Source organism: Scomber japonicus, chromosome 22 (assembly GCF_027409825.1).
Source record: "Scomber japonicus isolate fScoJap1 chromosome 22, fScoJap1.pri, whole genome shotgun sequence".
Classification (NCBI taxonomy): Eukaryota; Metazoa; Chordata; class Actinopteri; order Scombriformes; family Scombridae; genus Scomber; species Scomber japonicus.
In genome coordinates this window covers 10,709,832-10,734,361 of record NC_070599.1, presented here as the reverse complement: position 1 = coordinate 10,734,361, position 24,530 = coordinate 10,709,832, and the positions used below count along the sequence as shown (strand labels likewise).

The 24,530-nt window shown below is 40.0% G+C and overlaps 1 protein-coding gene and 1 non-coding gene across 2 annotated transcripts; both read left to right on the top strand.

The window, feature by feature from the left end:
• Positions 1-2,994: 2,994 nt before the first annotated feature.
• Positions 2,995-24,058, top strand: spag17 (sperm associated antigen 17). The gene is given in 49 exon segments (XM_053343075.1): positions 2,995-3,096; positions 3,665-3,805; positions 4,089-4,148; positions 4,350-4,478; positions 4,777-4,939; positions 5,159-5,371; positions 5,466-5,644; positions 5,791-5,931; positions 6,221-6,293; positions 6,416-6,534; positions 6,888-7,088; positions 8,382-8,486; positions 8,685-8,835; positions 8,994-9,206; positions 9,379-9,416; positions 9,532-9,648; positions 10,076-10,230; positions 10,427-10,536; positions 10,737-10,807; positions 10,959-11,219; positions 11,406-11,520; positions 11,864-12,001; positions 12,159-12,269; positions 12,376-12,503; positions 12,627-12,762; positions 13,100-13,263; positions 13,385-13,499; positions 13,634-13,785; positions 13,945-14,089; positions 14,255-14,494; positions 14,546-14,736; positions 14,920-15,105; positions 15,589-15,728; positions 15,972-16,102; positions 16,304-16,437; positions 16,541-16,729; positions 16,956-17,069; positions 17,186-17,237; positions 17,420-17,510; positions 17,607-17,657; positions 17,858-17,951; positions 18,203-18,314; positions 18,446-18,485; positions 18,771-18,835; positions 19,251-19,387; positions 19,781-19,959; positions 20,183-20,243; positions 23,367-23,514; positions 23,892-24,058. Coding segments are annotated over 49 exon segments (6,468 nt in total).
• On the top strand, positions 7,193-7,263 carry trnag-gcc (transfer RNA glycine (anticodon GCC)). The gene has a single exon. It is a non-coding gene; the product is annotated as a tRNA-Gly (tRNA).
• Positions 24,059-24,530: the final 472 nt, after the last annotated feature.

Genomic DNA, 24,530 nt, shown 5'->3' with positions numbered 1-24,530 from the left:
AAATAAAATGCAATAATAATACATCTTCAACAACAATACATTATTAAACAGAGCACCTTGGTAGTTGAGTGGTTACCGCGCATACAACATAATGATTCGATTCTAGCAAGGGACCTTTGCTGCAGGCCATTCCCCTATCGTTCTCTCTCCCTCTTTCCTATTGGCCTCTATGCCAAGTACTTTCAAAACAAAATATAAAAATATTGTTAAGGTGGCATGTGATCATGGATACCTCAAAGTCCTAAGTATAACACAGTGTGAAGTTCAGGTGGTGTCATCCCAAGAACATAGTGTCTCATTTTGTTTGCCGTTTCAAAGACTCAAATATGTTTTCATGTCCAGTTTTGGTTTTTATGTATGACGTGGCGCACTCCCTATCAGTATCATATTATATCCACTTGAGTAAGATGTGTTCAAGTAGCAAGCAGATGAAGCTCTTAAATAAAACATTACGCCTGCTGCTCAATGAAACAAAATAGCCCTACAAGACACATGATAAATATGTTTAACAGCAATGTATTCCTAAAAAATACTGATATTTTGAGATGTTGCTATGCTATTAGTGGCAGAGTGGACAGAGTGTTATTTCAGTGTCACTACAGTGTTTATCTGACTGTAGTGTGTGACCTTCAAAGGATGATGTCTCTGAAACATTTGGATCTGACAGCCCCTCCATGACAAATGAACTGCTGTTGGCTTCCATTATGGATTTCTCTGGCATCTAACAAGTGGGCGTTGTCTCACTTTTGACCTTTTATGGTGGGCTGCTGAAATCAGGTCATGGGTGGCCTGGGTGAAATCACCTTCATGACAATGGCCCCTTGCATTAAATAACTGTTCTGAGAGGATTGATTGGGGATCTGTGCCAAAACATGACTCTGGTAAAGAGACGTGATGCATGAGATTCTTGAAAAAGCAGAGCAAAAGGCATTCCATGAATTAAGTCCCATTGCGTCATCGTTTATAGAGGCCCAGTGTACATCCTGTCCTGTATTGTGTCATTAATTTCTTAATGGAGCATCTTCTCTGACTCAAATAGACCTTGTTCAGACTGTGCGGCTCTGCACAGTAAAAATAAACGTCTGTTATGCAATGGTGTAATGATTGTAAGTTCATAAAAATCATCATAACAGTGTATGTGCCAAGATAAATCCCTCAGAAAAACATAACAATCAGCCTTTCTGGTTGGCTTCACCTTGCTCTCATTTTTGTGATTTTTTTGATGGGTTGAACAAAAACTCAAAAAAGTGAAACTGTTCTCAGTTTCACTCTTTTGCTTATTTCTCATTATTTTAAGTAAAGTATCATAATACAGTCAAGAAATTGTTTGGTCTTCTCCTGAAAAGCAAGTTAATAACTCATTCAGCTTTTTGCAAATAAAATAAAAAAATAAATTAACTAGCAGTGATTATTATTTCACCACTTTACTTAAATCAGCAACAGAGAAAGGTCATTTCTAGTCCAAGAACTGAATTGTAATTCTTAAAAAAACAACACAAATGATCATAATTAAAAGTAATGTTGTATCTCATTGAATCACTACCTGAGAGTGGGAGCAGAGAAGTGCCCACGACCCCTTTCATACTTCACTCTTCATTATCATTCATTTAATATACAGTGTCTTTATATTGTCCCACTTCGATATTCATCTAATTACCATTTAAAACCTCTGTTTCCTTAAATAAACCTGGCCAAGGTTATATCCCCTTTGCTGTATGAAGGGTTCATTATCATGGTTCAAAATAGATTTATATTCATACAGAATATCAAAGTAGATTCAGCTGGCTCATCTTGTGGAACAATGGTTTCAGTATTCATTATACAGTTAAAAAGACACTCAAGTGGATGCGGTCCACATTTTCATTCTTTGGATGCTCTGGGTCAATTTTCAGTGACTCAGGGACTGAAACCCAAACCAGCTGTCTTGTAAAATGTCAATCAGCTCTGTGGCTCAAGTGCAGTGACAAGATCAAGTTGAGTTAATGCTTGTAACGACTGTCATTAATACGTTTAAAGGGGAGTTTGTGTATATAGTCTTTGCTTAATATTTGAATGTCATATGGTTGCAATTTATGAATTAATTCCATATTACTGTACTGTTATGACCACAATGGTACACAAAAATGATTAAAATGTATGCAAAATGTGAAATAACACATATAAGAAATAACCATTAGTTGAATAAAGCATGCTCTGATCCAGCAGGCTTGTCGTCTCACAGCCCAAAGATACTACTGCCATCCAGTGGGCAAAAGGAATGATAACATTATTTGACTGAGCAGCCACCTACAGAAATCTGGTAATTCTGTGAGGAGTAGTACGGCCACACTGAGAGAAAATATTCATAATCTAGTCATCCAGCCATCTCCTCCATCTGGTGCTGATGCGCCAAAGTGTTAGAACTATTTCATTATTAATGAAACCTGTATTTAAGTGGGCTATAATTTCACAATATGGGATTCCTCATTTCAGCAGGTGGCAGATTGCTCCACTGATACTTCCCCTTTATGTAGACTAATACATTTTTATAGAGGTAACAGTTTATCCTCTTAGAATTACGAATTTTTCTCAAACTAAGACGACTTTATTCTCAAAATGTTGTGTTTGTGAATGTTTTTCCAATCGTTTAGACATACTGAAACATCAATGTGTTTTGACACTGGTGTCCTACAGTTGCTATCACCTTCTTGAGGCACTAAGGAAGGCAAAAAAGTGTTTAAAAGAAAATGATTTAGGAGAAAGAATCTAGAGTTGTTGTCTTGTTCCGCCTCCAGGCCAATAAGTGGCAGTAATGCGTCTCCTTTAATTTGCCAACCGCTATTTAACACTATAGAAGAAGAGGTCCTACAGTTGCCAGGGGCAACACAAGCACTAGACGGCGCTAGAGGAGGAAACTTACCATTAACTTGGTTATTTTCACTCATTTGATTTTAGCTAAGAAAATATTATGACTATCATATCTATGTTATGCTTTTTTACATTTAAATAGTGAAAATGCCACCAAAGGCAGCAAACAAGGGTTCAGCCAAAAAGCCCAACACAGCGGTTGCCAACAAGAACTGGGAGACTGGTCTCACCAAGGACCCGTTTGAAGAGGTTTGTTGGCCGCCTTTTTGGTGTTTTTATTGAATTATAGGTTCAAACATTTCTCATTTTATTACTGAACTGGTGCTTCAACTTGTTACATGTCACACTCTTCTTAGGCAACTTTTACCTGGTTAATTAGGTACAACTTTCGGGGATTCAAAATATAATCTCAATTCAGTAGTAGAAAACACTGCAAAATTGACTGCTAAAGAAATGCCTCTGACTGTTACCATCATTCATCAGTCACTTCTGTTAGAAATGACAAAGTCATATTTGAACTTTATTGTGAACATTAAAAGATCAGGGTGTGGGATTTAGTGGCATCTAGCGGTGGCATCTAGTTTCAGATTGCAACCAACTACCCCTACCTGGATGATACTTCTCCCCAATTCCATTTGGTTTTCTTACATCATCATCTAAAGCACAGCGTACCTGAAGCGTTTGTATAACACCTGTCTAATATCTGTAATGGACTTTTGTGTGGGAGAAACGTGATGTAAAATCAGACAGTGCAACTTGTAGCTGTTGACTTGGATGCGTGTGTATAATTGTATTGTATCCCAATGCTCTTTTCCAGGAGTCATGGCAGGCCTGTGTGTGTTTGGTAGCTGGGATGAGTCCAGAGGACGAGGAGTTGATCCGGGCTCTGGCCCTGGCAGTACAGCAGCCACAACGCAAACTGTTCACCTCGGTGACCTGGGACACCACCCTGACAAAGGTATTCTTAGTTTTGGTTTAAGTTATTTTATTAATAATGCATCCTATATTGCCATAATGCTAGTCCACATTTGTTTGGATCAGTGCTGTATTTAAACTGCTATAAACGAAAATTAATTTTTTAATTGTTTAATTAAAAAATAATTGAAACCTGATATAGTTTAACTCTGTAACCTCTGTCTACTGTATTTTACACCATCTTATCTTCTTAATGAGCTGGCATATACTCAAATTAATATAAAAATAATGGTGTCAAATGAAAACGGTGTCTTTACTCATTACAGATCCATGAACTGGGGAATCCTAAAGCTAAAAAACCTGACGATGTTCCTGTGTACTATGAGGTAAGAATGACATGTTTTGGAGGAGCACATTGATTCAGACAGAATGAATATTTTGAGTATGTTGTGTGTTTCAGTGTGCCAGTGTCCTTTGGTTGTCTTACAGTGTGTCGTGTGTGTTTTTGTACTTAATTCATTGCTTGCATGTGTATGTGGGCTGGCTTTGCTCTTTTGTCTATGTGTCTTGTGCATGTGTGTGTGCAGGTTACAGAGCCTGCAAAGGTGCTGCTGGATGCAGGAGAGGAGATTCCCTGTGATCTTATGGCAAAAATACTGAAGTTCCAGTTGTTACATATTAAAGACAATGATCAGCATAGGAGAGAAGCGGAGCAAGTGAGTGTTTCTTCGTTTATGTGATTCTACATGAATGATTCTCTTATAATTTAGTAATAATGTGGAACTAGAGTGGATTTTCCCTCATGTTTCAGCTGCAACTTTGTTAGAATCATTGCAATTTTTGCATTAAAGGAGTTTTGAACTGATAAAATACAAGCAAGCTTCTGCAATTTCATTTCATTCATTTTTTAAAATATTTTTTTAGGCAGGAAAAAAGAGAAGAGTAGAACATTATTAGCTGTGGGCCAGTTTAGAAAATGTTTGGTGGTATCATTTTTGTCTATTTCTGTTTAAGGCTGAGCCGGTAAATGCAAAGGCTCCTCCTGTCCCTGCCAGCAAGGAAAAGGGAGGTGGCAAGGGCTCTGACAAGAAGGGAAAGAGTCCTCCCTCACCTGTGGGACCTCCCAAGAAGACTAAGCTCAAACGCAGGGATGATGTTGATCCGCCTCAGTTCATAGGTAAACCAGCTGTAGCTGATGGAGCTTAAAAAGCTAAGCTGTTTTTTTTCACCCCAGTTTAGCTTGACTGCATATCTGCTATAACATTTGGTAATGAGTAAGTGTGTATGTGTAGAGAATGCTAGTGGTTATGTATTTGTGTACAAGAGATAGAAGTTAGAGAAACAATAATGGATTAATTTGTGTGTGTGTGTTTTGTGTGTGTGTGTGTGGGCAAAGATGATGAGCCAGACGATGGTCCTCAACACTACATCCTGTTGCTGGGCTTCTATAAGCCCCAGCTGATTGGGGCGCTTGATGCATTGGGTGTTCATATATCCAACGTCATCAAGTTGAGTTCAGAGCACTCACAAACATCTGAGGGGCAGCAGGAACAGCAAACCTCTGAGGGCAACGAGAAGAGTCAGCCAACCTCTCCAGATTTGGATGCAGGTGAAGGGCCTTCATTATTTGCTGAATCTCGTTCTTTATTCAATAAGAACAGATTTTATAATTTTTTGACTTTTTATGTATGTGCCATAAGCAGAGGTTCATGGTGGTGAAGAGCTGCCTGCACAGGCCAAGAAGCTGGATCTGTTCTGGTCAGATCTGAGACTAGTTTTGGACCGTGGGCCACCAGACTCAAAGCTTGATGATTTGGCTCAGCTCAGCTACACTGTCCCAGATATCTTACCTCCCTTCCACACGCAGGACCCCGAGGCTGTGGTGAGTTGGGCTGACAGATTATGTTTTGACTTGTTTCGTACAGAATATTGCAGATTATCAACTTTTCTGCTGTTGATACATTTAGCTTTAACCATTCCCTCCATTATAATTATTTGTAAATGTTTATTGGTGTACTGTGTTTCCAGCTTGAGTTGGGAAGCCAAATCTTTGAGGGTGTGGCCAGTCTTATCTATGACTGTCTGGACTGGCGCAGGCAGCATCAGCACTACCTAGACAACATGAGACTCATCACCGTACCCACTGTTGTTGATCCGCAGCCTGCAGAGGTACACATACACACATGCATGCAACTCCACAGATTCAGACTATTCACACTGAGCATGTACATTGTTATTAAAAACTGAGTTACTGAAATACAGTTACTCTGTAAACCATTTGCTGTAGTGTTGCTATTAAGCCAAGTGTATTTTCATTTTCATATAGCATGAAATATTATGAGATATTCTACATTAGCTGACATTAAGGAACTTTCCCAGTTAAAAGTAATTGACTGGGTGTGTAATTCCAGTGTTTTAAACCTAATCCACTGTTATAATTTTGTGTTTCTTGTGCAAGGTTGTCCCGTCCCCTCCCCCCATGACTCCACGTTCCAAGAAAAAGTCGATGCGGGATGAGAGCCCACCAGAAGGTAAAAATGTTCTCTTTAACAATCCTTTTGTAATTTGGGCCTTTTGTGTTTAAATAAACAAAAATCAAACTTGAATGACAACCTAGTCTTCTTTTTTTTAATCGTTTGTTCGTTGTTGACAGAGACAGCACAGCCTCCTCTCTCTACAGATGTGGACATGCGTTACTATAGCAATCTTCTGGACCTAGTTCCCCCTGAAGCCTGCTCGGTGCCCCTTATCTTGCATTGTATGCTGGAGCAGGTCTGTGTGTGTGGGTCTGTTTGTGTGTATTGTGAGTCTGTGTGTGTAGTTTTTTAATTTCATTACCTATGTGTGAGGTCAGCACTTTGTGGTCAGCGGATTAATGATTTTGTGAGTGGTATAGAGACTGTCTAAAAATATTTATTGTGAGGCACAATAGTGAGATTTGATGTGATGTTAGTAAGATGTTAGGAAATTACTTTCTGCCATGTGTTAATGTCAAAGAATGGGATAGATCATTTTTCTCTGCTGCTGCACTCTTGTGCATTAGGCTAAGATGGGTGAATTTTAACTTAAAACTATACAAAGTGTAGCCTTACTTGTCATGCATCCATGTGCATTTGTGTGTGTAGGTGGTGGTTTCTGCTGAGCAGCCTGTCTCCTTTCCGACCCATGTGGCTGAGGAGCCAGCGCCTCACAGTGGTCCCTGGTTAGACCATCAGCTGGTCAGCTACATGCTGCAAAGCTTCCTGCCTCTGGTAAACACAGAAGAGGAGAGGAGCCGCCTGTTAAACAGCTTGTTGACTACAGTGCAGAATCAAAGTGATAAGGAGGTATAACAGCCATACACCAAAACATTCTGGCATGTGCTATGTACATAATGGAAGACACAGTTGTCCTTAGAAAAATGTCTGTAGCTATGAGTCCCCCACATGCAGCATTGGTGGTTCAGTGGTAGAATTCTCGCCTGCCACGCGGGAGGCCCGGGTTCGATTCCCGGCCAATGCAGCACATTCTTTTGAGCAGGAGAGTCTGTAGCACTCAGAGAAGGAATGAATGGTTTCCATTTCAGTGGGCAGGGGCAGTACCAAGCTCAGGACAGCCAATCACAACCAGTGTCACGTTGCGAGTGTTGTCGCTGCAGCACACATAGAGTAGGGTGGGCTGAGATGTGACGTAGGTGGGGGAGGGTGAAATACTTGCTTCCTTGAGCATAGGGAAAGACTATGAGAGCTAATGCGGTCTCCTCTTTCATTAGCTCTATTTACATTTTTATTTCTAATGACATTTTCAGTGTTACTAAACATTTTGCATTGAAATAACTGTATGTATGACATATAGCAAACTTAAACTTGTATTTTCTGTATGAACTCTTACCTCAGTCATCATACAATACCAGGAATGTTTTACACCATAAGGGGTTGTTTTACACCATAAGGGGTTTAAAAAACATGATCTTTTGACATGCCCTAACCCTAACCCCCCCCCCCCCCCCTCCATCTTTCTTTGAACTCTATTGTGAAGAGAAATCTGATTTATTTTTTTGTGTGCAACCACAATAACTACAAATATTGTAAAATAGTAGTGGGGCCACAAATACATCCTAACACGGCCAGTAGATGGTGCTATAATCACAGTAGACAGTAGCTAATATGCACATACACAGCAGAGTATGTACTTTGTGGTACATACAACTGCTACAAAATTAAGTTATACATTTCACTTTTAGCATCAGTCTAACTGTTTTGTTTGGGTGATAAATAATTAAAGAATCTGATAAACAAACAAACAGCTTATCGGGAACATTGGCTCCTGGTGGATATGAATGTGATTTCTTTACATTTTGCTTTTCTTTTCTGATCATCCTTAAACATTTCCTACAATTATTTATTGGATTATGACTTATTATCAACTTTTACTGCTTTGAAACTCTCTGACTCTTCTAAAGTCAACTGATGTTGCGTGTGTGCATGTGTGTGTGTGTGTGTGTGAGAGAGAGAGAGATAGGGAGTTCTGCACTTTTTATTGACATTATAAAGCTTGCACTATTAAGTCCAGACATTTCCAACACTGACATATATTTTATTACTTAGCTCTGTTTTATTCTCTTTTGTCTTCTGCGTTAGAGGCTTGTTGAGAAGTTTGGAGCAGAGGAGCCTCAGAGGAGGCCTGAGAACCCTCTAGTTATCAGACATCATGATGGAAGGGCACTGCGTTTAAGGGATGTAAGTGTAAGTATATTTTTAAAAAGTGGGTATCATTTATTATTTTTTATAGTGCATGTGGAATTTGTAATTTTGGTTCAAAAACATGAATGAGACAAAGGAATAGACTGTTAATGTAATATCAACTGTACACTGTTTGGCCAGAAATGTGTTTGTATGTGTCTAGTGAGTGTTTGTAAGAGTATGTGCATCTCTCCATCTTAGGCAGTTCAGGGTTTTGATCCAGCAAAGGTGGAAATGTCCATGATGAAGCTGTCTCCAGTGTGGGAGCTGATCCACTCTGCAGCTCAGCAGAGAGACAGCAACTCCTGCTGGTTGGCAATCAAACAGCAGCTGCAACACTACTGTGCAGACGGTGAGAGTTACATGTCAGGGCCAACCACTTCAACTCAACATCTTTTTTTGTATTATTTTACTGTATTGATGCAAAAAGTGAATTACTTGGTGTAAGATGTTGGCCAGTCTATGTTTCTGTGGATAACGCTTACATTTTAATGTAATGATGTCATGTAGACGTTGTGCCATGGCCAGAGGTGGAGCGTTTGTTTCATCAGAGTGTGTTTGAGAGTATGCCTCTGACCAGGCCAGATCAGCACGGTATACTACACTATGCTGCCAGACCACTGGGAGTACTGGAACCAACACAAGAACAGACACCCACAGTAAACCCCTGGGATAACCCACTGACATACGCTAAACAGCAGCTTCATAACCTACGGACAAAAGGTCTGCTATCCTTTATTGGTCAATTCAAGCACAGTGACACTGTAACATTGTAACATTGGCTTCTAAATGTTGTCTTAAATGTGTATTTCAGACTACAGTTGAAATAAAGGGGTTTTAATTTACATGAGAAACAGCATTTTGTAATAACCATGATTCATTTTTTAAATTATAGGTCCCACATTTCTAACTGAAGACTCTATTAACACACAGGTATTGGTTATATATGCTTATTGCTGTCATACCTTCATTTGTTATGTTATATTAATAGAATAATGAGAATTTGTTTTTGTTTTCCTCCTAATAACGTTTCATTGTTTTCTACCAGCAGATCAGTGGGAGAGTATTCGTTGAGCTGGACTTATCAGACATTCAAAGTTGTAGGCTGAGATCTCTGTTCGACTGGCACTATGCTGAACACCATGATGCTGCCATCTTCCCACAGGTGACCTATCTTGTCTCATCTTGTCTTTCAGAGTTTTTTTGGTTTGACCATAAGTTGGTACTACATGTTAATTGTGTTCAAACGTATCTAATGTATGCTAAATCCCCTCCAGAGCTATCAGATTAGACACTTCACAAATACTTCAAATTAAATGAAAAGTTCTCTTTGCTTGTAGGATTTTACTATTAAATGTAGAGTGAGTGTGGGAGTTGAGTGCAGGACTCATTTACAGAACAAACACACACTATGGTTATACATTGTAGCAACAGAAACTTTGTTGAAAAACACACTCCATGAGTTTGGAAAACTGATACAGTTAAAATGCCATGTTTACCTCAGTTAAAAGCATGAATTGTTGGACTGAAACCCATCGAACAGATTTTTGTACAGTTTAACACAGAAAAAAATATGTTTTTGTTATGTATAGGTACTCCAGTTGGCCTCAGAAGAATATCGCTGTCTGGACACCTTCAGAGGAAGCCATAACAACACCATGTACATCTTCTGTCACAATCCAATGGGTCCTCATCGCCAGTGCAAGGAGTCCTGGGATGTAGCCCTTCACACTGACGTCAAGTTCAGGTCAGAGAGCAAGTTCAGGTTCAGTTTTCATGTGTTTTCTTTTCATAGGACATGAATAGTAATATTCTTTACATTTCCATGTGTGAACCTTCTCACTCCACATCACATGTCATTTTACCAATCAGTAGCCCACATTACCTCACTGATAATATAGTGCACTATATAGGCTTTAAAGCTCTATGATATGTTTTGATAGGAAGTACCTGGAGCATGTGACAGACAGCATTTCAGATTGGACAAGACAGGAAGAGATGAAGAGAGAAGCAATGCAGCTCAGAAGTCTCAGTCCTGCTGAGTCTCCAAAAGGTACAATAGCTTATCAGCATATGGCTCTGGTGTTGTGACTGTACTGACCACCATACTGTTAGATCTTCTTACTCTTCCTTATCTGTTTCCTGCCTTGCTAGACTGTTTCCTGCATTGCTGTAAGTCAAATTTCCCCTCTGGGGATCAAATGAGTCTAATCTTATCTTACAAATAAAATGTTTGTTTTGTTTCTGCACTAGATGAAAAGGCTACTGATTCTGCAACAGATGAGAATATTCTGGAGCCTGTCATCAGAAAAGACTCCCTTAAAGTCAGTACTAATCAACACCAATCATTTTCTCTAGATTACTTATTATCTGCTAAAAAAACAGAAGATGGCCTCTTCCAAGTCTCCACAGCATGACTTTATAGTCCCTCGCACTTTGACTGCAGTGTGTATTACTGTGTGCATGAGGTTACAGGCGTGGAAGCTGGAGCAGGAGCAGCTCAAGGAAGAAGAGATGGCTAAGAAGTCTAAGAAAGACAATACACCAAAAGGCAAGCAGCAGAAAGAGGATGCTAAGTCGACGGATAAGAAAGGCCAGAAGACTGCGGCAAGTGGCAAGAAGAGTAGAGCAGAGACGGCAGTCAGCTCAGCCAAGACTCCCACAGAGTCAATTACTACTGCAGCGCCCCATGTGGAGGACAACAAAGATTTGCATCAGACAGAGGTACCCTTTAATGTGAGGGCACACAGACAAAATCATTAATTAACTGGGTTTGTTTGCATTAGAAAGAGAGAACTTAAGAGCAGATTGTTGATTGAAAAGTTCTATCTGATTCTTTTTTGCCATGTTTTTGATATCACCATTACTACCTCAATCAAAAGTAATACATCATCGTGCATGTATGGATGTGTGTGTGTGTAGGGTTTCACAGGCTACATTATGGATGGCAGATTGATCCATGTGTCAGGTCGTCTCCAGTACCTTTTCCCCTCAGATGGAGGACAGATCACTGTGGAGAACATCAGCTTTGTTGAAGGTGAAGTTGTAAAAAATGCTTAAAATTTGCACATTTTAAACACAATTCAAATTCAAACACATTTTTAACACAAAATGCCCTTGTCCACACAAAAAAGCAGTTTCTGATTTTGAAAACATCATGATATGAGATCTAAAAATTACGGTACATTTTGTCTCTCCATGTTTGTATAAAAGAATAATTTTCTGTTGTGTAGAACATTATTTTCTGTGCTTTGTGTTATTAAAACAAAAACAAAAAATGAATTATGAAAAACATAAACCCAGCTCTCTTCTTTATTGACAGCTATTGGGAGTAGCAGGCACTGATGGTTTTCTACATTTCTTACCATTTTTTCCTCTAGGTTCCAGCCTGATGAAAGTGGCTGTGAAGAAGGATGGGCATCATTTCTACACACACATCAATCAAGTTGTTATTGATGGGAAGACAACTCCCCCTCAGCCTCAAGACATAAACAATGACGAAAAAGAAGATTTTAAAGGTAAAGATGCTGATCACTTCAGAGATATTACATAGCGCCCTGAGTCCAATGACCTGACAGATGGCTACAGGTAGCTGTCTGTTATTTTAGATATATTAGTAGATGATAATGAAGAACAAACCACCATAATCTGTGTGTCTGTCTGTGTCCATTCCAGTGACTGAGCCTGTGGAGATTAAAATAGTGAAGCAGGGTTCCCTCTCTGCAGTGCTGGATAATGGAATCCATCTCTCATACAGTTTTTATGGATCCACAGGAGAATGCACAGGTGCTGCACTATTCCTAAGATTCCTATTATTTAGAGTGTAAAAGTTGGAATTTTCTTAATATCATGGGCAGTGTTAACAGTGTGTTTCGGTTTGGGGATGTTTTAGAGAGTACCCAGGACACTGAAACAAGGGCTCAAGAGACTTCCACCCAAGACTCTAAGGGAAAAGACCTGGATTTACCTCCTTCCAAGACACACACCCCAACCAGCCAGATCAGACTTCCAGAGTTCCAGGTTTCACATACTGTCAAACCACATTATGAAATACTATAAACATCTTGGCCCTGTAGGTTTGCCTATTCAACTCATCATGTAGTTGATGTTATACTTTATGTGCTTGTTTGTTATTGTTTGTAGTCTAAGGAGTGTGAAGGCCAGCCAGAATTGCCATCAAGTCCATTCAACAGTCTCAATCTGTCTGTGCCTAATGGCCTACTGCTACAATTTCTGCGAGAGGATACACAAGGTGAGTGTCATGCTCTTTCTAAGGAATGTATACCATAACAGTCAAAAGTTTGGACACACTTTCTCATTAAAGTGAATGGGAAAGTCCAAACTTATGACTGGTGCTGTATGTTCATACTCATCCTCAGAAGCGCAGTCTTACAAAACTGCTATGAAGTGAGAATAACAATCAACTGAAGGAGCTCCAGTCCAGTAAAACAGAGTACTACTACTACTACTACTACTCATACTGTCATAGACACTCATCTGTTGTCATTTGGCTTAATGTCTACAAAAGAGTCTAGCTGCACTGTCTCTACACATACAGTATATTTAATCACAGGTATTCATTACATAATATGTGTGTGCGTGTGTGTTGTGCCTAGGAATGTACTCAGAAGAGCAGAGTGTGTTAGTGCGACAGAGCTTTCCTCTTCATGGTCAGGGAGAGGTGGGGCAGCTTCAGGAGCCTTCTATCTCCAAAGAACTGTCACGCACTGTCACCAGCCAGGGAGCCGTGATCCGATACATGAGAGATGGCTCCACTGAGGTAAACATACCGTTCATAGATATTCATATATTAATTTCTGGGCTAAAATGGTGACCAACTCTGATCACACCAAATATACCCACAGGCCACAGATCATTAGCTGCATGTGTGTGTACTACAGGTACTATTTGCAGACAGCTCTGTCAGTTTCAGCCGGGATTCTGGTCCAGTGTGGGTGCCTGACTCTGAGGTCACGGAGGAAAACACAGATAAAGAAACTGAGGACAACACGAAAGGTTAATCTGCAACACAATATTTACTTCACTATCTAATGAGATTTATTTGGCCCCTTGTGAGGAAGATAATTAAGTGTATTTTGCAGTGATGAAACGTCATGCTGGCTTTGTATGTTTTGGATGTGTCTGTACAGAGCAGAGTGCAGAGGAGAATGATACTCAGAGAGGGTGTTGGTTAACTACGATTCCCTCTGGGGCTCGAATCTGCACTGTTGGGACCACACACAAACACATACCGACCACCTCTCTCCTCGCCTTTAAGGCTACAGACCCATTCACCCATGAGGTAAGAGTGCTTCTGGTACTACACAGGTTGCCAGGTATTTCTACCATTGTGTTGTTTTATTTTCAAATAATCACTATTATCACTATTATTATCATATTTCACTCAAAATGTCCTGTTTTTTTTTTAATTGCCAAGAGTAACCCTGTGTCGTTGTGTCAGGTGATGCTGAGCCGGGAAGATCTGGTGGTTTCTGTCCAGAACCCAGATGGATCTCTAAGTGTCGAACATGCAGACGGAACCAGGATCACCAGGGTCTACCAAGACAGACCACCAAACACACCGCCACACATACTACTGCACACAGGTAACACTTGGCTCACATTCACACACAGCAACCAGCCAATCACACCTGCACCCAGAAACTGCCGCACAGACGTACACATGCATCTATCAGATTAGCATTCACTGGTCTTTTAAATCAAATGTAATGTGTATCTGATCTTAGTCCCTGTGTCTGTCACCTTTCCAGGGCAGCAGCCTGAGAGCAGGACCCTTAAATCAACTTCTGAATGTGCATGTGGCTACACAGAGTGTGTGTGCGTCACACGCTGTGCGGGGAGCATTAATGAGAACATGCATATTCAGGGTACTTGTGGCGATGGGGAAGAGATTAACATGAATGGTGCAGGGAGCATATGTGACAAGGAGGGTGCGAGACATGTTTGCACAGAGCTGAGTGAGTGTGAGAATATGTGCAATGAAAGGGAGAGTGCTGAGGATCGTGTGTATAAGAATGAGCCGGAGATTGTGTTTGCTGAAGAGCCTGTGGCTGAGAATGGTAAGAGTAGTGCATGTGAGAGTGATAAGGGGAGTGTGTCAACCAAAGAGCGGGTGGTTTTGGTGGAGAAGGAAGGCTACGCCACTGTGGTGATGTACCCAGAGCGACACACTGCTCATGTCTTCTTGGCAGATGGAACTGTCATCACTGGGAATAACAATGGAGCCTATCAGGTGGGTGGTTTATGAAAAATATGACATCTATGTTTAAATCTACTATGTGTCACCCTTAATTATACCAACAGTGACTTTAAAATGTGTATGTTTGTCCTATGAGTTTTGCCACAGGTGAATAGCAAATATCACATATTTGTCTTTTTACTGACATGTTTGTTTGTGTGTGTACATGTGTCCAAGGTGTTCCCGTCCAATTTGGGGCTACTGCAGATCCACAGTGATGGCAAGTGTGTGTACTCATCTGACCCCCTTGTAACCCCCAGTCCAAAGGATGACACCCCCTCTAACCAACCAGGAAGTTACACCATGAGCCACACTGACAAGGTGGCCTGTGACATTACAGACCCCGATGGGAACCACTTCCAGGTCAGTTACTAGTATTATAAGAGGAAGGCTCAGTGTCGTCACACACGTGTTTGAAAGTGGCTTGCACAGGAGGACAGAGAGAATCTGCAGTCCCTAAGACTCGTCTTTGTTTCTGTGCTGGGAAGTATGACAAATTTCAAATACATGTAAATCCATTGTGAGTCTTACTACAAGCTCCAGGCATTTCAGTATTTTAGACTGCAGAGCCTCCTCCCTCTCCTTGTGCTTCACTGCCTCTATAATAATGACCGTTCCTCTTATTAAACCCTGGTCAGTTACAAGGTTAAAGTCTTATTAGCTTGAGTTTCTATTTTAAGAGTTAGACAACTAATTCAAGGGCACAAGGGAAGTGTTGTGATAGTTTTGCAGATGTGAAAAGAAAACCGTCACTGCTGAGAAGAAAACACTGGTGCTAAATATATCACATGAGTAACAAAAACAATTTTATCTGCCTCTGTGGATTCGCATGTGTGTGTGTTGCAGGTGTTGGAAGATGGGCAGATATCAGTGCTGAACTTCAGCCCGGCCCCAAGCACACTGAAACATGATGAGGAGGAGCCAGAGGAGGAGGAAGACAGAGAAATGGCCAGGCTTCATGAAAAACACAGAGAACATTGTCCCAGGTAGACCTCCATGCATATGTACATACATACATATATGTATATACCTTAGTGAGAGTGGCTACTTTGAGAGTATTTGGTCATCAGTATTTAACTACTTTTGCTATTATTTGACATTGGAAAACAGAAAACCCACAACCGGCTGCCAAATAGCCAATAGTTCAAACTACTCTTAAACAGGAACATGATATTGCTTTCGTAGATGGCAACATTTCAGAAACTTTGAAAAAACATATTGCGTTCCAGGCTGTTCCTTGTGCATGAAGATGGGTCAGGCACAGAACTACTGAGCTCTCAAACTGTAGAGGAGCTGCTCTACCAGGCGTACTCAGAGCCCACCATAGCACTGCTGAAGGACCCACTGCCAGACACAGAAGGTGGACTGATCAGTATCTTTTCAATTACAACAACTAATTATGTGATTTAGACAAATTTAAATTAAAAGCATGATTTTTTTTTCTTTTTTTTGAAGTAGATTAACTGAGAGTTGACACTTTTCTTATATTTCTTATAAAAAGAGCAATAGAAAAAACTTTCTCAGTCTCCAGAAAATAATGTGATTATTGTGATTCTTCCAGATGAGTTTGGCATTACCATCATAAAGCCTAGCTTCCAGAGTGTGTGGTCTAGGTGGTTGCTAGGGAAACAGAACCCAGACATCACCCCTCCCAACCTTAGAAACCGCAGCTGGCATGACTTCCCCAGAGAAGAGGTACAGGTACACATAAACACACAGTACATGTACAATGAGGCAAACAACACACCAACAGCCAAACACTGACTTTATTCCTCCTCTGTGCCTCTCTCTATTCCAGAAGAAGACTCTTGGTCCTCAGTTTGGTACTGAAATGGGACAAGGTCTGACTCTGACAGAGAGGTCCGATGGTTCTGCAGCACAACGTCAACCTGTCAGAAGCTGCCCTAAGGTCCTGGAGCTGAGGGAACTGTACCAGTACCGACCCTTTACCACTCCACTCAAACATACTGTAGACACTCGGCTGAAGGTAAAACGGCAGTGTCTGTGATTTCTACTCATTCAGTTTGATTTTATTGTTCTTTTATCAGGAAATGTATCTGGAAAATGGTTAGAACATTAAAATGACACAAAATAACAAACACAAATACTGGACTCTTAAAAATGACCCTAGTGTTTTTTCTGTAAATTATAACTTGGGATTTAATTTGTTTTGCTGAATTCTGACACATGTTGAAATGTGATTTTGGCTGTAGGAATACATTGAGTGTTTAATGGAGAGGGAGCAGATATCAGAAGAGGTGATGGTTAAAGACCCTCGCACTGTGGAGGAGTGTGTCCATGCCAGTGATCTGCTCAACCTGGTCCTGGTCAGCACACACAGCACACTCAATATTAAACATATAGTGTAATAAGAATATTTACAATTGGCCACAACTATATCAAACACTAATAATAATAAAATAATGAACTATGTATTTTATAGTCTTTTGCAGAGGAGGAGGGTGTAGGTCACACTTTTGACAAGAGGAGTTCAGGTGGGTGACTGCTTCTTACAACATGTAGGATTCACTTGAACATTTTCCTAGTTTTACATGTTCACAGCTCACATAAAATAGAGTAGAGTGGTGAATGTGGTTTAGCTTTTGTCTAATGTAAAGAGGTCAGAACACTTTCGGGATTGTACACTTCATTTAATTTCCTCTGCGTGTATTCACAGTGGACATAGCCAGTCTGTACAGTCAAGGAGTTGGAGCCACAGTTGAGAAGTCTGATGTTTCGGAGGACACAGCTACAGCAGCTAGTTATAGGTTGGAAAGATGACATCTATTTATAATAGTTAACTACCTAAAATGCTTTTTTTAATAGTTTGGATTGTATTTCTTAAACACTGCTTTTCAATCTAGTTTTGCTCATGAAAAGGAGTCGAAATGGAATGAAAGACTCACACAGTACAGGTAAAAACATTTTTTGTCACACATTTTATTCTGTGTTGTATCTACAACAGCTGTTGCATTGCTACTGAAAGAAGGGCGCATGTTCGATAATAGGATAAAGTAGGAAATTATAGTACTGCTGCATTGGAAGTAATGAATTGAATTTGCACTCGTAGCTCTCATTTCATCTGTAATTTCCTCTGTGTGCATATTTACTTCAGACATGAGATATATGAGGAGAAGGCTTGTAGAATGGCCCTAAGGAAGGAAATTGTTGTTCCATATTTCCACCCAGAAAATAGTCCATTATACCAGGTAATGTATGTAGTCACTTAAATGTACTATATATAATAATATTTCACATTTAAACACAAAATTAAACATTTGATAGCTGGTAAATAATGATTAAGTTACATAGTGGGTTATACTGTTTAACAAGTGGTTGTTAGTGTTGTGCGTCACTGTTTTAATCCTGGTGTTATTATTGAGCAATCTGCAGCTAACATAGATCTTAATACAAAATGTATACCAAGAGCCACAGCACTGTTGCTTTTCCCCCCCCCCAGAACCTCCTTCAGCACCAAACACCAGACATGAAGAGATTGTCCATGCGTCTCCCTCCATTCGCCAAGACAGACAATACTGAGATCTTCCTGAAAGATGCCCCACAAGAGAACAGTACATTATTATACTGTTGTGTTTTAATTTAAAGATAAACACAAAAATCAATTTTATAGCTATTAAATAAATGCATAAAAACATTCATTAACATGCATACTGTATTATGTGTCCATTCTGTTTGTCTGCAGCCCCACGACCCTTGAACCCAACACCCTCTCAATCAGCTAGGTAATTTATGAAGAGGATGTTATGGACTGCTCAATATCTGATTTTTGGATATAAAATAAGTATAGTATTATGTAGTGTGAATTAATGTCACTGTCTACATGAAATCTAACAAAAGTGCTTTTAAATCAAATTTGAAGTAAATAATTTAATATAAATTAATCTTACTTTTAACCTATAAGAGGTTAGTTGAGGTGAATTATAAAACATCTAAATCTTTTGACTTTTTTCCATAAATTGCTAATTGCTTTTGTGACATTGCTTGATTTACTGTTTTTTTGCTCTCAGTCATGCAGGAAGAAGTGAGAAGATGCCTAAAAAGAGACCCACCAACCCCACGCCTCAGACTGCTGGTTCGTTCCTCGACTCTCTCTGTTTATTTATAATGAAACGAATACCCCAATCAGAGACCTCACCAATAATGGGTCAAATGTTGGTGCACGGGCCAAATTAACCTCAAAGAACCTTTTTCTGATTGCCGGGAAGCTCAGGGCTGTTCGACAGTATAATCAATCAGGAACCACACTGAATATTGCAGGGACATTTTGAGGACATAGTCCGAATTCTATTTAAAGCATTATCAGGCAAGAAAGCATTCTATACGCGTCCCATTTCTTGACGCTATGATACAAATACATACAGCACTGGATAAACCTGCTTCTTTGTCCTGTTTGAGGGTGTTGGTGATGACATTCAAAAAAGATATGCATCGCATTTCCAGAGTTGTTGGCAGGCTTGGTAATGTCTTTGTATGTGTGTCCATACCAGGTGACAGCAGTCAGAGGGGCTCAACTGGGCAATGCAAGGCAGTCCAGTTAGATGTTACTGGAAAGCCCAGAAGGACTAAAGTCAGGTTGCCATCCTCTATCCTCAGTTCTAAACCTCGCAGTGTACCAAATCAACAGGTATCCAAACATATACATGTGCATTTATATAAGAATATAAGTCTATAATACATCACTGTATGAAAAAACAATCCCATCGATCAAGTATGATAAATTACTTATTACTGTTAAAGCCATCCTGAAATGTTTATGTATTGTATCCTCGAGTTTTCATAGATTCATGTTCTCTATGAATAGTAAAGAAGGAACCTAAAGTAATCTATCATCTACAGGTGATGATCAGTGAAGTGACCCGTTTTGCACAGGATAAACTGTAATCATAGCATTATGGAACAAACCCTGAAATACCACATGCACACTTCCCTAAGTCTCTCTATCTCTCTCTCAAAGACAGTACTCATGTTGTCTCGCTTTTTCACATTCACACACATCACCCTGAATCCTTTATTTCAGTTCCTGTCAGTGGAAGAGCCAGTGAGGAGGAAGTGTCGAACAATTTCTCTGACGGATCCAAACGTCATAATAAGGGGCTTCCAGCTCCTCCCATCCAGAGTTGACTTTGGGACACTGCTGGAGGGCACCTCATCTGCCATTACTGTGGTGATGAAGAATGTGGGTGTTGACACATGCAGGTAAAACATCATGTAATGGATAAATGGAGGGGTGGATGATGTCAGATATATTAAAAGGATTAATTAGTTGCAGCCATAGAGCTGTTTTCAAATGTCCTTTAGTATGTCAGAAAGAAATAAGTGCGGTGAAGCGTTGCAGGCAATTTGTGGGTCACCTTCAGGTCCAAAGGGAAAACCTTGACCTGTAACTATTTGTGGTTTATTTTGATCTGTCTCGTTGCAGGTTCCATGTGAAACAGCCATCTCCTGCTACTGGCCTCCGGGTAATCTACATTCCTGGGCCTGTAAGTTTCCATCTGTATTTTAAGTGTGTGTAAAAGTCTTGTATTATTTTATGGTTAAATGTTTAAAATCATATTAGAATTAGGGTTTAGAATAATAGTGTGAGTCTATGAGCTAAATGGACTGCTCACATTGCTAGAAGGGCAACCTGGGTAAATATCCTTACTTTGACCATCGTCAACTATCCAATTGAGGTCTCTTCCCAAAGAACGTGACATCAGCAATCACAAAATAAGCTGCACTGAGCTTCTCATCATGGATCTTCCCCAGCGACAAACACAGTTCTCTTCTCGGTTAGCCCGTCTAGAACAGTCGGGCTGTCAGTCCCCATTTGTCTCAGCAGTCACACCACTAGGGGGTGGCACTAGCCCTTCTCCCAGTTGGTCCTCCTGGACAATGGTGGTGAAAGGCAGAAGGAAGCTTTCTCTTCCTCTCTACAATCCCAATGGAGAAGATAACACTCTTGAACCCTTTAACCACTTTGCTCCTCTAACTGAGGTCACCCACAACCCATCTTCCTAATGTTCTCACACAAGCCAAACAAAATACATCATCAGCCAAAAGGTGCCACTTGTCTAGCATTTGCAGCTTCCAGGCTAGCTCTTCGATTGGCAAACAGCCCCAATTATCAGCCTCACTATCTTTGTGTATTAGTCCCAGAGATAACTCCATCCATGCACCCACCCGGTAATGTTGCTAGTTCAGTCAAGACCTCCTTTTCCACACCGCTGCACGTTGATTGCTAATCACTAGCTCCTACCCAAATTCCACAAGACCCGAAATTTGGGGACCTACCCAGTGCAGTAACATACTGTCTATCAGGTGGCAAAATAGATTGATTGATGACTGATTAAACTTCACCCCTCAGGCCAAACTGTCATAGTACAGGCAGGAAAAAGTTACATCATGTCCAGACAATCAATCAAGCTCCAGCGCAACATTGAATCACTGCCATTAACTATTGGGAGCCTGGGCAAACACTGTCTCCTATCTGGTCCTATTACTACCATGGTAACCATATCCGAATGTCTTAGCCACTTTTTGAGCCTCCATCAGTGGTTGCTAAATTTCTGTATAACTACAGGTTGTGGCTTTTCCCAATTCTCAGTCCACTAGTACTTCAGATAATAAACAGCTCATTTACTAGTGGATTATTAATTGTGTTTATCAGGCTACTCATAAAGAAGCCTAACCTGGACCCTGATTTGATCAGCAACGACAGACCAATCACAAACCTGCAATTTTTTTCAAAGCTCCTTGAAAAACCAATGCCTCAGCAACTCATAGATCACCTCTCATTCAATAATCTGTATGAACCTCATCAATCTGGCTTCAGGAAATTCCACAGCACAGAAACTGCTCTGACAAAAGTGGTAAATGATTTACTACTTGCTTCAGACACTGGCTCAGTTTCAATATTGGCGCTTCTAGACCTCAGTGCAGCATTCAACACAGTTGATCACCACATTCTTTACAGCACCTGAAAGTTATATTGCTCTCAGTGACACTGCGCTGTAATGGTTTTAGATCATATTTATCTGCCAGATTTCTTTTAGTCCCTTTACACCTTGCGTAAAAATGTGTCTTGTATCAAGAGCTAGATATGATTGAACCTGATTGCATTTATACCTGGTATTAATGTGTCCACATTGAGATCTGATCACTCTGTCTGGCTCAAACAACAGGAAATCCTCTGTTGAGGAAAAAACAAAAAGATGGTAGCCTTCTGCAAAGATGTACTATTTCATAGACTTTTGCTTTTTGCTTTTCAAAGTAGGATAAGAAGCTGACAGTTGGTCTTGTCTTGACCTCATTCAAGAGGGTCTTGAAAATCCATAGCTTTCTTGCTAGTAGCTTAGCTCACTAACTGGCTAATGGCTGCTACCTAACTTATTTGCAACAGCACAATCACTTATTTCTGCCCAGATAGTTGTTGTATGTGGATTGACAACGCCCTATCAAGCCTAATGCCTGTCATCAGCTGGCAAAAAAAATCGAAATCGAACAATCCTCGAACGTAACGTAACGTCCTCCTTTTAATTTCTGAAAAGACTGAAATGCTAGTTGTTGGTTCAAAGCTGAGCATAGCTGGTTACAGGTTTTCACGAAGCCCTATAAATCTCTGTGTCCCACTGTTTTTGAAGAACATAACATTTTAAAAACAGCATGTTTCCATGTAGGAAATATTGTCAAAACTAATCCTATTTTTTCTATGGCTGATGCTGGAACACTTATTCACTTATTCATTCTCCCCTAGGCTTAACTGTTGTAATACACTTTTCTCTGGCCTTACTCAAATCAACTACCGTAATAGCAATTTACACCTTGTACAAAATACTTCAGCTAGGATATTAACCAAGACTAGAAACATTTTTCATTTTAACTGTTATTTGTTCATTACATTGGCCACTTGTACATGCTAGATCTGACTTCAAGATTCTACTTATAACTTGTAAAGTATTACATGGTCTTGCACCATCCTACTTATCACCTCTAGTCCCCGTCATAAACCTGCAAGGACTATTTCAAAAATAAATGAAACATTAGAAAGGCAGTAAGGCCTTTTCTTACCAAGCCCTCTTTCAAATCTTCCTGTCCAAAGTCGAGAGGCTAACCCGGTAAACTCAAAATATATCTTTTCACGTCAGCCTCCAAACTCACTTACCCTGTCATAAGTACTAAAACTATGGCTTTTCCAGTTTTTACTCAGTCTATGTGCACATGGTTACATATGTACTTTATGTTACATATTTATCTATATATATTTTATTTGTATCCAGGTATGAATGTTCAGGAATGTGCAGGCACATATTGTGTATTATTTTTGTATTTTTCTTTTTACTTATGGAGTAGACATTTTTATTCAATTTGAATATGTCAAATATTCTGTTTATAATGCTTTTTATGTAGTCAAACTCACATTTATACATTTTTATATATTTTGCTAATGTTGCTCATTACTGTTTTATTGTATACCAACCCTTTATGTTTAGTATAACTGACACCCTTGTTGAATGTTTTTGACACAGGAGTCAGACATTTTTATCATCAGGGGAATAGTTGCAGTTTCTTGAATTACTTCAAATACATAAGCAGCATATTTTCTGTCTTTTCTATCTGTCTAGGTGGCAGCGGGATTGCATGTTGAACTGCAGGTTCAGCTGTTCGCCATGTGTACAGTTCAAGCAGGAGAGGTTGATCCAAAGAAGTATATCTCCCAGGATATCATCATCCACACAGAGACAGACATCCTCTATCTGCCTGTCACTGCTAATATCCTTTAAACACATCAAACAAGATTTTAACGGTCAAAAAATATTTAGCTTTTTAGCCTTCTTTTTTTTAGAAGGAGGTGTTCTTCATTATCAGTTTCTAGGACATGAATGAAATCAGCTAGCATTTAGCCTGCTTGCATTGTGCCTAGATTTTGCTGTCTAAATACTATATGAAATCAAATTTCAGCACACCTTTATGTCTGGCTCATTTCCCAGCCTTGTATTAACAACACTGACCTATGGGTAAAGACCCAGACTGGCTTGGTGACAGAATAGAGGGAAGAAATTCATTCAAGCAACCTTACATACCTCATTGGCTCAGCCATGTCTGTGCAGAGAAAACATACAGTGATATCTGTCCTTAAATCATTTCACCCATCCTCCCTGAAAGGTTGTATGACATTTGGCTAGAGGACCACAGCAGTGCACACAAGAAAAGCTCCAAGGTCCTTAAACTATCTTCCAGCCCCCCAGCTGGACAGAGAGTCGTATTCCAAAGACCCAATACCCTCCTGACTGATCCTGCAGCAAACACAGGTTGATATATTGCATCAGAAAATGAACTGAAATGTCCTTTCTTTGAATTTAGAGACATCACTGAAACAGGTTTTGTTTGTTAATTACAGGACATCTTAATCACACCACTAGTTTCTGAGTCAGACTTCACATCCTCCTCCTCCTACATGCCTCTTTTACTACATTAACATGAAATTAAATGAAAATTCTTATGAGTTTTTGTATTTTACTGTTTCAAATAAAAATCTTCTATTAGCACAAGTGGATTTTAAGCTTTTAGGTTTTTTTAAGCGTAAACATTTTTTGCTGAGTGTGTGTCTGTCTTTATTAATACCAGTTGTGCCCTTTTAATGTGGCAGCAGTCAGGTGCGTGCCTCTACATGTGAGTGCGTGTGCGTTTGTAGGAGGGTCTCGCGCCTGTGCGTGTGCTCAGGTGAATTAGAGGGGGTGGTGATGTTCCTATATGACGTCAATGGAGACCCAATGCAAGGTGCAGCC